We start from the raw sequence: 13,435 nt of genomic DNA, 5'->3' as shown, positions 1-13,435 counted from the left end.
ACCCACGGGGAGAGGAGGAATGGGCAAAGAAAAACAATTCTTGTTTCCAAAATGTGGCATATTTCCATAAAAAGTAACATAGGTATCAGCAAATAAAAGGCTACCTATAAGCTTTCCTGAGAATTTGTGAATAACCTGGAAAATATATTTGGGGTAAGTCCCACTTCCAGAAATACAGACTTAGTAACTACTGTTTCCTGACAAAAGAAAACAAATCCTAAAAATCTCCATGTAATTCAGTTTCTTGCACACCTCAGTTTAGAAAACAAAGTATGTTGTTCTTTGTGCTCCAGAGAAGAAACTATCTGGAATTCAACAGCTTCAATCATCTTGAAAAACCTCAGGACCGATACAACATACCATACTGCCGGAAGAGGCTAGTCAACATTTCATTTCCTTTTTATCACAATCATCAAATGCTTAAAGAAGCGATGGAGTGCAAAAAGTCCAAAATGAATCTTACTTAGCACCATTAATCGGGGAGAGCCCATCTTCTTTACAGAATTTGGGCTATTCTGTGTCTTTTAGTGGAAAGCTAACTGTAAACAGTGCTGCAAATGTAGAACCACAGAGGAAGCACGGGGAAGCATTCTGTCCTGGTGCATTCTGCTCCGTACGGTTGTTGAAGAATACCCAATCTACCACTGTTCTCAGCCTAACTCCTTCTGCCTTTTCTGTAAATAGCTCCCCAGAAGCAGCCCCTTTTGCTTTGCCAAACATTTCTTTCATTCCCTTTATTATCTCTTATACAGGAGAGACAAGCATGCCTTAATATTCCACGTACAAATCTATACATATGTGCATTAATAAATGGATCACACTACCTACGACTAAAGAGCAGCCTCCTCTGAGGTGGAACTATGCAGTTTTCAAAGGGCACAATACAAAACTTATCTTCTATCACTTACACTGTTTTTATACTTTCAAAGCATTTCACAAATATTAATTAGCTCTAAATAAATTCTAATTATTTCTAAGAGTGGCCCTAGCAGATCTGTATCATCTGGTGTGTTGACTTCAGTGAAGTCAACAGCAACAGCTCCTCAGACCTCAGCAGAGCTGACATTTCACTCACCATTGCTAAAATGCTGGGAGTCATGTATATTATCTAGCAAGTATCACAAGCGAAGCTGAACTAGTAATAGCAGTAGTAACAAATTAGGTTAAGGAACGCTGGTTGACAATAAAAGGAGAAGGGTTAAATGACCTGGGCCAATCTGCATAGCCTAAATGTGGGAAAAGCTTTACCACAGTTTGGGAAATGCAGTAATCGGGCTCTGTTTGGTTTCAACATCAGCCGAAAGGGAAGGCGCTCACCTGCTGCTAAAACCAATTAATATACTTAGGGTACTGGGGTTAACTCCTAACGTCTGCTCATGCCACAGGTCACTTAGTTAACAACCCACTTTGAAACATCAACTCTTTATAAAGAGATCTGCATTATACATCTATAGAAATATTGCATATTATGTATATAAAAAATACGTATGAAGAGGTTTGCATAAAAATCAAAATACTTAAATTCCAAACAACACACAGTGAATTGATAATCACGTATGTAGCAAATAAGTAGGTTATGAGTATTTTTCTTGCTAATCGTAGACAATACAGTCCATCACATACTGCCAACTTATTTTTCTCATATGAAAAAAATGCTTTGGTTCTAAATAATAATATTAACTATTTTATACACCATGCAATTGTATCTAGGTATGGAGGTTAAAAATAAGCTGGAACCATAGATTATGAATCTTTTTCTCAAATAGAAATGTAATCCTAATAGAAGTTCTTCCCTTTTTCTCTGCCAACTTTACCACCACACAATATGCCACAGAGAAAAAAGGGGAAGTGTCAACTTGTGTAAATTGTCCCTTATGTAATGCAAACCATCTGTTTAAAAAACAAAACAAAATGAAAAACCAAGCCACTCCCAAGCATGATCTGCTATGGAGAAAAAGAAAGAAAAGGAAATTTACTACATTGAATTGGAAGCCAAAGACCATGACCTGCCATGTAACCATGGAGAAAATATTTACCCCTCTCCTCCCTCTATTTACCCAATTTTGCAAAATATTTGGAGAAGTATAAGTGAGTAATTTGCTCTGCACGTACTAGAGATTGATATTGTTGTACTCTTTTGAGCATTTCAGCTGTCTAGAATGTTTCCCATCAGGTAGGAACCCAAGCAGAGAAACCTCTTTGTTTTCAGTAACAGACAGAATAGCTCTCACGCAGTGATGACACCACTGGGTCAGAAGGTCCCCGAGTCCTCAACCACTGGAACCTGGCAAAGTATAGGGGGATAAAGTATCAGCATACTCTTTTCCTGGTCTTATACTCTTCTTTAGGTATCTGCCATGAGAGGAATCTGGACCCCTGCTATGAACTGTTACGACTATTTTTGTGTTATCTTCAGTCAAATCCTCAGAAAAGGAGGTATGTGTAGAGAAATCAGCACTCTTCCTTTCCACAGTCTCTCTCTGGATAAGTCATTAGTCCGTTGGGAACCACTGGCTGAGGAATCGTACCACATACACTCTCTGAAACCACTGGGAGACATACATTTGACCCTCTGTTGCTCTAACGTGGACAGGTGAATCAGAAAGCAATGAATAAGTTAGTTTGGTTTCATTCTCTAAGCTGAATGAAAGAAAAATACCAGTATAACTAGGTATTAATCATTTCTTCTCTTTCACTGACCTCGAGGCTTGATCACACATTCTCCTCCAGCTGCAGCTGTGCTGGCTGAAGAGGCCACTATCTCCAATCACAGCCCCCTGCCAAAGGTTACCACTGTGACCAAGCTGCTTGTTTAATCACTTCCCAACATGTTTCCATTAAAATGAGCCAGCTCAGTTTAAGCAATTTTAACAGAAAGTCCTTGCTATCCCAGCCTGGACAGAAGCAAGTTAGGGAGTGCTTAACGAAGAAGCTTGGCCAGTATGTCAGAAGTTAGAGGCACAGTGATGAGCAACTGGAGGCTCTTCAGCTACCTGGCCTGCAGACAGAAGGTGGCAAGTAACCCAGCCATGAGGTGTGACCAACAGCACAACTGACTAGAGACGCGCAGTGCCTTACATGACACGCTGCTGAATTTGAGATACTCTTTTGGAGATCTGACTTTTCAAAGGGGCAGGGCACACAACAGTATAAATGTCCCTCTGAAGGTGTCCCCAACCGGATATCCATAATCAAGGTACTCAGCATCATTAGCTAGTTATGAAAATATTGTTTGTCACAACAATTCCCTCTTCCTTCTCCCCCAAATTTTCAAATCTCCCTTTTATTGAGAAACAGTATATGAAAATTTTCATAGTTCTTCATTATTTGTGACTGGAACTTAATTGTCCCATGGAGATTTTTATTGTTCCTATGTGCAGGTTGTTAATGCTAGTAAATAATAGAATCATCAGTAGAGAATTCCTGTCAATCAGCCACACAAAATAATTCTGAACATCTATCTGTCCAGAAAAAAGGGCAGGTTTTCCAAAAGGACCAGGAACATATAGAAGTGAGGTTACATTACCATAAGGTACATAAGCTAAATTTAAAACATACGATGGCAGTGAGGTAAAGATGCTGGTAGTGGGATCTTCAGAAGTTCATAGGAAGGCCTTGCATCCAAAAGCAAACTCAGTGAAAGTTAAGCATTTAACATGCTGAGAAAAATTAATCTGCTGTACTTTCTCTGTTGCAGTGCTATACTGGTACCCACTTTAGCTCAGTTCAAGCTAGTATAGGTGACTATTTGTACTAAAGTTTACAGTACAAACATTTGCTATATATCCCTGAGACTTAGATCCTGGTGCCTTTGTCACTCTTCAAACGAAGATTTAGTCTTCTACATCGCTCATGTGCTTTAGAAAATTTTATCCAAAGCTCTTTGGTTTACAATCTACCACATCTTTGCCAAGAGGACTGATACACAGAAGGGCAAGCAGGAAAGTGGGAGAAGTATGTTTTAATGGTCTGTCAAAAACATTACTTGATGTGAACATGTTATAGTTTTAAGGCAGCTACGTTTTTCATTGCTACAAGCTTTCTAGGTGTAGCTAAATCCATATATACTTTTTTGTTTACACTAAACTGTGAGTAAAAAGAAAAAAATCCTTTGGACTACTTATCATTTTTCCTCAGCTTCTCAGTCAAATTCAGTCAAACATGCCAGGGAATCACCAAACACAGAGCTGTCTTTTTCCACTGGCTTCTGCTCAGTCCTAGACCTTGGCATGCTGTTAATTCCAAGCCTTACTGCAAGAGCAGCAGCAACTTTGCTCTTTTTTCTTTTTCATTTTCAAGGTTACACAAACATGCAATGTCATATGTACTTCATGGATGTGAGGAACTATAGGACTGTCTTACAGTTAATGTACATGCAGTAAAAAGAAGGAAAAAAACCAACCTCAACTCTTTCTAGCCAAACCAGACTTCATTAACATCAAACTAATTTAATCTGCCAGATACATCTAACGGGGTGCTTTCCTGACCTTTTCCAGGCCTACAGTTATGGTAGCATTCATATTCAGTGTGGCTTTCAGTTAAACATTCTGTAATGTGAATCACTACTTCTCCCATTTGAGGGAGACTGAGTGTGAAATCACTGGAAGAACTGAATGAGCCTATGCTTTGGCACTGCAGCTGCTGAGGGACGTGAAGTGTTTTGAACAGTAATTTTCAGTAGTGGTCCCAGTCTGCAAAATATTAGGAAAAGGGATTAGTGGCCAAAGAAACTCAAGTTTGCATTCAAGTACTGTATCTACAATATTACAGAAACTGAAAGAAATCTGAAATTGCGGGCTAAGCCAGTTTAACTAAAGGAATCTTTATGTTCTAGTTTTATGAAACTGCTGCAGTGGGAAGTCCTGAGTAACTCAAAACAACTGATGAATTCATGAGTTAGTCAATGATACAGATGGATACACTGACATGGATATAATAAAGCTAGACACGCATGCTAGAGACAGAGAACGGTAGAACAAGCAAGTCCTAGATAACTCAGTAGGAAACTGATGTTAGAAGACTTATACAAGCACAAAGGCATGAAAACAAGCCTATGAAATTCATGCTTTAGCTAAGTCTATTCATGGAAATGGGGTTCCTCAATTATTCTTTAACTTGTATTTATCATCAGCCTGTTGACAGGAACATGAAATCCTATAGAAGGCTTAAATAAAATTTCCAAAAAAATCTGGGGAGTACAGAGGACAATACAAATCTTTCAAAGATTAAAAATGTAGATGCTATATTTTTTAGTGTTAGGCTCTCATAAATATACTCATAGTTTGTGTTAGTCCATCAAACTGAAAGGCATATGCTATCTTTGATCTCTGCACAGAACCCCCGTTGAGATTAATGTGAGTTCTGTGTGAAGAAAGAGACTAGAATAGGCCCTCAGTTCACAAATAGTAAGCAGGCTGCTTCAGGAAAAAAACATATTTTCTTACAACAGTGTTGAAATTTATTGGGAAATTTCAAATAGCTTCTCTTCAGATGTATGTATGTACGTGTGGTCATGAGCACGTTCACTTGTCAAAAAGATCTGTCAGAAAGAAGGTGCACAAATCTACTTGTCATGTGAAATGTTTTGCCGTTACGTTGAAACACATACTTCATCTCTGACAATCTTTTCTCATACGATACCGACTAATTCGCTATTTTACACTCATCTGTGCAAGTTAATGGCTTTGTCCATCTGGCGAGAGAGGTGATACTTTTATACAGATTGGCATGAAATTGTGCCCTATACCCACTCCCAGCTAAAAAAATCTACAGGACTTACTGCATCCCGCTTTGTAGCTGAAACCAGGAGGAAGAAGGAATCCTTGTTGTGCAGCTGCTGCTAGGGTTCGCTGGTCTGGAGGGAATACGGGAATCATTAATGGAGGCAGCTGACCCTGGACCTGCTGAACAGGAGAGGGAAAATCAAACGTGGAATTTTTTCTGGGGAAAATGTCTGCTTACACGCTTTCTCTTACTTCTGATCTGAGAGGTCAGGTTTGAATATACTTCTCCATAATGGGGTGTTCCAGTAGCATCAACTATTCAGCCTCATCTTAATTACCAAAGCACTTCGTATGAATTACATTAATCCAAAATAAATTGAAAGATTCCACTAATGCACGCCTATATCCCAATTAATTATACCCCCCCAGTCCATAATGCCTCACTTCTCTTTGACTGCAGGGTGGGTTTTTCTTCTCTTTTATTGCACTGTGTATCAATATCTCTGTCTCAGACAGTGGCTTTCACCCTGACTGAGCCCAAACACAAAGATACACGCACACAGAAGTACAAATACGTGCCTAAGTACCGTACAGCACAGTCAGTACTATTTTTCTGCCCATATACATGCACTTATTTGTACACGTGAAAAGATAAAGTCTCTGAGATGGTAAGAAAAAAGGCTGAGACACTTTATTCACAAATAAAACACAGCTATGTCTGAAGCGTTAGCTGTTCAATTTTGCACAGCAACTGTACACAACCATGCAAGTCAGGAAATGGAAAATATTACATTGTAAGTCGATACTGCAGGGGACTTAAGACATGCAGAAATTAGTCATCAAAACTGGAAGTTGGCCATGGCACAATGTCCAATACTATTGCTTTTACCCAGGTCTGTCAGAGTTTTTAATTGCTAGAAATGGACATCGTCTTTGTATTTCACACAGATGAGAAACAAAAAGTTTGCTAGATTAAAATGTTAAATGGCTGGATTTAATTAAAAACCCCCACCGTACTGACCAGATCAGTCAGTAAAGGAAGACTGACTCATTTTTTAAGAGAGGTCATCTAGATTTTTAATGGCACTGTAAAGCTTAAGGCATTGGAGGTACAGATACATTATCAAAGACTAAAATTTAGTTTGTGGTCTGTAGCCTTAAGAAACAAGGAGAATTAGGGTGTTGATAGACAACCTTTTTTGGCCAGAGGCGTAAGAAGGTGTTACTCCCTTCATTATGGCCTGCAAAGCAGACCTGGCAAAAGAGAACCTGTGCCAGGTCCTTGGTTGCCACAGTTCAGACTACAGCATCTTGACTTAGTTTTATTTTCATTTAATCTCCTGAAGATCCAGGAGATGTCTCGGTTCACCCAACACTGTTACAAAGCAGAAGAGTGATATGAAATTTGGGAAGGTAACCTCTTCATTTATGCCAGGACCTGTCAACACCTGTGTCTACGCTGACTGCATCTTTGTAGCCTGAAACAATTTGCAAGGATGGAGCGCTGTTGATGGAAATTCTTGCCCTGGGAGATGAAGGTTGGGACTGAAGCTAGAGTAGATGTAGCTCCACTCACTGAACTATCTCAATCCATTTTTTGTTACTTCAGTATTTTTCTCCTTTCTATTCTGATCCTGTTAACTAGAAGACATACCTACTTTTAACTGGATTGCTGGAGAAAAAAAACATAAAATGTGATTTCTTCTCTATCCCCACTCAGTCACCCTAGAACTGCCCATTGCCTGCCTTTTCTTCATGTGCTTATTTTTTGTTTGTTTTGTTTGGGGTTTTGTTTTTTTTTTTTTTAAGACAAAGACAAAGTAACTGTATTCTTTTAGAACAAAAATGAACAGCCGTGTGGAATTTTTGCATAGTACTCTTCTTCGGCAAAAAGCCACAGAACTTTTTTTTAAATGGTTTCCAAGGATGAAAGTGACTTTGCCAAGCAAAGAAGCTTCAAAACAGGACTCAAAAACACTAATAGAAAGACAGATGGTTCTACTAAGAGCTTTGCTGCCAAAAAAAATGTTAAAAAAAAGTGAAAAAAATGGAGTGATGTTATTGAAGCTGACTGCAAAGTTCTCTGATGACTGCAAATACTCTTGTCCCACTGCAAGTGTTAACTCTGCCTCCAGGGCTAATATAACTAAAGCACCACACACACACAAATTGTCATTGCCAAGCCCACAATGTAGCACAAGTCTGCGCTTGATTCCAAGTGACTGCCAAATACACGAGCAAAACACCACACTGAAAAATTCCCATTTAGGAAAACATTTACCAGCAAAATGCCCTTTCTTCTTAAATCTGACTGCTGCATTTCATTTTTTCAGATCGCTGCTCCTCTTTATCTCTCCAAGGGGCCTTATACCCACTAATTTCAAATGACACAACCCCGGTTGCGTTAAGGAGGTAAGAACTATAGAGTGATGAGGATGGTTTGCATGGATACAGAAATAACGCAGTCAAAACAATGTGATTTTCATTCCAGGATGGAACGTATGTAGCACCACTCAAACAGCTACACTTAATTTTCTCCCAAATACAAATAAGTGCAAACATTAGTTTATTTTAATCCGATTACCTGACACAATACAATACAAATTACGGACTCTTCATTTTTATGGCTCATTTAACTACTACATCTTAACTTTTGTTATGTTTATTATTATTACCTAGAATTGCTAGGATACAACTGTTTCAAGTGGCACATAATACAGGCCCTCCTTCTGAGTTTTACACGAAGGGTATTTTCCTCTTTTTTTTTTTTTAAAGCTATTACTACGTCAGTTACATCTCTCACAAATGTTTTTTGTTATAAAGTTTACATAATTTCCAATGTTTTCTCGATGGTAACTTCTTGATACCGCATTTCTAATTTGAATGGACTGCAAATCAGAGCTATTTTTCAGGCCTTTCAATTTGTTCTGCTAATGGACATATATATGTCCATAAAAAGAAAGACATCTTTAACAATCTAAAACTGCATATAGCTGTCAAGATTCTCCACTTGCCAATCTCTCTACATGCTTACTTCTTCTTAGTTGTAATTACCTAAAGGTAAAAATTGTAGTTTAAATCCTCACAAAATTCCCAATGGATTTAATGGGCTACAGTTTCACCCTGTAACTTCTTATCTACTTTAGGATATTAGTCTGGATGATACCGATACAATCTTCCAAGGGCCTGTTTTTTCACTACACATAGCATTGCCATGATGTCAATTGATCACAAAGTTTCCTGATCTTTCTTTTAATTTGAATGCCGTCACCACAGATCAGATTAACCAGAAGTACTCTTGTACTGCATGACAAACTGTGGAGGCATGGTGTGCGCAGAAAAGGCATATGACATATATAAAATAACAAAGAAACGAATCGAATGTCATGAGAGCCATAATATTCTATACAATCAATTGACTAGTCAAGGAATTAATACTTTCACATATCTCTGACAAATAATTTGGGGCAAGAGGGAAGTTCATGATGCAATGAAGGAAGTAAAACCATACCATTTGACATTTAGTTTATGAGAAATACTCCCCTTAAGGAAGTAGATATACAACAGTTCAAACAGGCCAAGAAAATAAAGGTTCTCTAATTCATAATGAGGACAGCAAGTCATCTTCTGTAACGGCAAAGGACATACTTAAGTCAATTATGTCAACGGCTCCTAAAAATTTTAGAAGCGGAAGAAATTGCAACCAAGTTTCACCTAGAGCCCAAACCAGAATCAGGGACCCTTCATACCTGTCACTGAAAATCCAAGAAGGAGACTAGCCCTAAAGAACATATCAATTAAAAAAACAGTGTGAGCACATGACAAGCAACTAATAGTACATCTACTGTCCAAGTGGGAAACTGAGGCATCCAGAGTTGCCCGTAGAGATTTCCAATTTTGGGAAGTGCCTCACTGTCTCTTTATTTGTTTCAGTGCCTTTGAAAAATCTGCCCTTAAATGACTTATCCTTATCAAAAGAAATTTGTTAGTAAACTTGGAACTGATTCAAGTTGTTGAAGCCTGGGCCAGCATCATCACAAATCTGTGCATGTCCTTTATGACTTGACTATAACAAACCCAACTGCACAAAGACGTGCATTCAGTGTAGCCACAGCTAGATTCCCAGCATTCCTAGCTTCATTATAATTGTAGTATTTCCGCCTAAATTTTGGTCTCCTACCTACTTTTAGGAACATACTATGGTTACCACAGCTACCTAAGCACTAAGCAGTATGTTTTTAACAGTTACCCCTACTGTTTGTTACTAGCTCCTGCTGCGACTTACATAAATTTAGATTGTAAATACTTGACAACTACAGTTCTACTCTATTTTCTGTGAAATGTCACGTGCGCTTTGGGTCATTATATAAATAGTGACAAAGACAAAATAGTTCAAGGAACTATTAAGGTTGCAAAGCGAGGCATTCAAGGCTTAGGAAATGCCAGAATCAGGATAGCATGCCTGACCTTATTTTAGTCCTTTATGCCCATGCATCCTGAAAAAGTCTTTAATTAAAAAGTTCACAATTTTCCCCCTCACATGACTCTTGCTTAATCTAGCAGGCTTATAATATTTCTCAAGTAACATAAACCCATACTTTCAACAAATCTAAGCCTCTAACATAGCAGCTGCTATTAGTTTTCTTTATTTTATCTTCATACACTTCCACCAATTTCATTTTTGTGGTTTTTCTTTACATGTTTATTAGCATAAACTTTTATATAAGTTTTCCTCTCTCCAAGGTAAATATTTCAATACATTTCCCAGCATCCATATATAACACTTTCCACTGAGGGGCGAATACTCATCTTCCACTCACCTCTAGTTCTTCAGAAGCAATTCTATCCATTTCGGTGAGACTGGTGATGGAGTAACAAATAAGTGTGAATAAGAACGGCTGCTAAAAGCAACACTCCCTTCTCTACAAACTGACAAAACTCTGAGCAGTACTTTACTCGAGCTGTTTAGAAGATGCCCTTCAAGAGCTGTATGAGCACCTTTGCTGAAATGATCTCTTACACGGCTTCTTCGTGTAGAAGTAAATAAAATAATTTTTATTTTCATTTGAGTTATTCTGAGCCGCCTCAAAGAAGTTCAGCTTTTAATTCCTAGAACGGTGGATGTGCATGAATGATTCTTTTAACTTCAAACTGTTGTATGAATATGTTCTTGCCTGCAACTTGTTTATAAGTTAAGCATCTCTTCTACTGTATATGAAAGAATGTAATGTACATTTAACATGCAATAACATAAATCTGTACTTCAAAAATGACATGTTTAATTGCATCAGTCTCCCTTCCTCCAGAAACACTTGGCTCATGGTGGTGCATACTATGCTGAAGGACCGGATTCTTTAATTAGCATATGTGTTGGCCATCTCTTTCTCTCTCCCTCACATCCCCCCACGTCTATCTTAAGGGAAATAAAAATATATGTCCTCATATAACTACAATCTGCTATTTTCCCTTACAGTGACGTTTAAAATAAGAAAAGAAAATGTTGTTCTCCTCATTCTCTTCCCTGCATCAGTTCCCTAAACTGACATAAGTCTGTCCTAAATCTATACAGCAGGGAGCCTTGCCTATCCGGATAATGCAATGATCACTCTCCTACTGAGTTTGAGGTGGCTTTTTATGGGGTGCTTAGTGAGTGCTTAAGACGCAAAATGGAAGGTGGATGCCAAGAAGCAGAGATGCAGAGGAAGACACTGATGAGACAGACAGCACACCCATTCCACCCCATGCTCTGACCTAATGCTTTGCTTTTACTACTGAGGAGCAGCTCGCTCCTCTGCCAGCCATACTGCTATAGGGGATCCCGACAAAGGATTCTGTGAAGGTTTTTTCTTCCTAATCTCTACCTGAAAATTCTTCTGCGGTGGATGATTTGGGCCCTAAATATTATTCTTCCCTTTGCTGCGTAAGAGTCTTACACGATTCATACCAGTACTTATCAAAATTCATCCTGTCTGAACACCTCAGTTCACTCAGTAGTAGCACCTCACTGTTCACAACTGTTTGCAGACAGTGATACTGATTGTAGAAAAACATGCGCTCATAGTAGCAATCTTTCAAGAAGACTAAAACAGGCTATTTAGGGAGACACCCCCACCCCCCCGTTACAACTCCACTAGCATAGAAGAGCTCTATTTGGAGTGATAGTGTGGAAAAAATTATTAGTTTGATGGAACATGGAGACAATCCTTAACAGGTAATAGTTGGTATGTATACAACTTGGATCATAGAAAACACAAGGAACAAACTTTCAGAAAAACCAAAATGCATCTCAGAGAATTATATAAACATTTTTCTTTTTAAAAAAACAAGGCTTTTCAGGCTGGAAACTTTCCGTCTTTGCTCAGTCCTGCAAGAGAATCCAGGTGTCACTACCAGCATCCATCTCAAATTCATCTCATCATAAAGTCTGTTAAGTACTACTAAATAAACACATGCTTAGCCCTTTTAACTAAAGTGCAGAGAAGTGCCTTAAACTGTCAAATAATACAGACAGTAGCTGTTTCCATGTCGATAACTTGCTTCCAAAGGCTTCCCTCCTCCACTTCACACTACAGAACAAAGTGCGGTAGTGAGAGACAAACACCTCCAGCAGCACTTTGAAGGACATAAGCCAAAAGGACCCTTTGCATTAAGGAACATCTCTTGGATAGTTCCGAAGAAAAAAGCAGTATTACTTACTCATTTATGTAACTAAAGTAAAGAACTTTAGAACACTTCTTTCATATTTGATTTGGTATAGGAAAAACATACAGAGGAGGGAAAAGCAGTAAGATGACTTTTTCCCATTTGGGATGACGTGTAACAAGAAGTATTCATGCTTGTGCCACTTAGCACGTAAGCTATCTACAGAGCAATTCTGCCACAAAGGCATTTGAACAAATAGCCTAACTGAAAAAGAAGAGGCTACCTGAAATAAAAAGAACATAAACTGGAATTCAGTCCAATATGCAGCTGTTTTAAGTCAAAAGCCTAAGAGTTTATACAGGAACGGCTGCTCCAGACTATACAACATGCCAGTGTGGGGGGTCCTCTGGCAAAACCAGGACTTTCAGAGCAAGCTACCGTAATTCAGGTAACAGCTACACTGGAAGACTGAAGTGTACTCTCAAAAGAGCCCTTTCTAATCCAAGCTCAAGAGCAAAACTTAAAATAATTTGCTCTTTCCTTTTTACAGAAGAAAAAGATCCATTGTTTGGTTGATTGAGCCATTTGTTTCATGAAGAGGTTAAAGTTAGCAGAGGACACAAAATTGGCTTTTGAGGTATGATAACCAGTGTTTGGGCCAAACTGACTTATTTCACCTTACTTAATATTCACACAAAAAATACTATGTTTCTCATGCCATAGCTTCCAAGCACCTAGGCACCTTGTTTAAATGCTAGTACCCTTCCTAGAAGAATAAGCAAGGACTATAATGGAAACCTGCCACAAACTTGTGGCTGTCAAAACTGCTGATTTATATGGTATATTGTCCACTATTTGCGTTTTTACTGGCTGTGCTGGTTTTGGCTGGAATAGAGTTAGTTTTCTTCACAGTAGCTAGTACGAGGCTACGTTTTGGATTTGTGCTAGAAACAGTGTTGATAACACAGGGATGTTTTTGTTACTGCTGAGCAGTGCTGACACAGAGTCAAGGCCTTTTCTGCCTCTCACACCACCCCACCAGTGAGCAGGCTGGGGGTGCACAGGAAGCT

The 13,435-nt window shown here is 38.7% G+C and overlaps 1 protein-coding gene across 1 annotated transcript in view; it reads right to left on the bottom strand.

Annotated features, from left to right (window-relative positions):
- The window catches only part of SOX5 (SRY-box 5), a 261,446-nt gene that overhangs the window by 95,377 nt on the left and 152,634 nt on the right, over positions 1–13,435 (bottom strand). Inside the window, exon 6 of the mRNA XM_019471987.1 lies at positions 5,780–5,900. Coding sequence (XP_019327532.1) covers positions 5,780–5,900 — 121 coding nt within the window. The remainder of the gene's footprint in view (positions 1–5,779; positions 5,901–13,435) is intronic.

The sequence above is a fragment of the Aptenodytes forsteri genome, unplaced genomic scaffold (assembly GCF_000699145.1).
Source record: "Aptenodytes forsteri isolate BGI_AS27 unplaced genomic scaffold, ASM69914v1 Scaffold241, whole genome shotgun sequence".
Taxonomy (NCBI): Eukaryota; Metazoa; Chordata; class Aves; order Sphenisciformes; family Spheniscidae; genus Aptenodytes; species Aptenodytes forsteri.
Note: the sequence above shows the minus strand (reverse complement) of the source record. Positions and strands in the feature narration are given on the sequence as shown.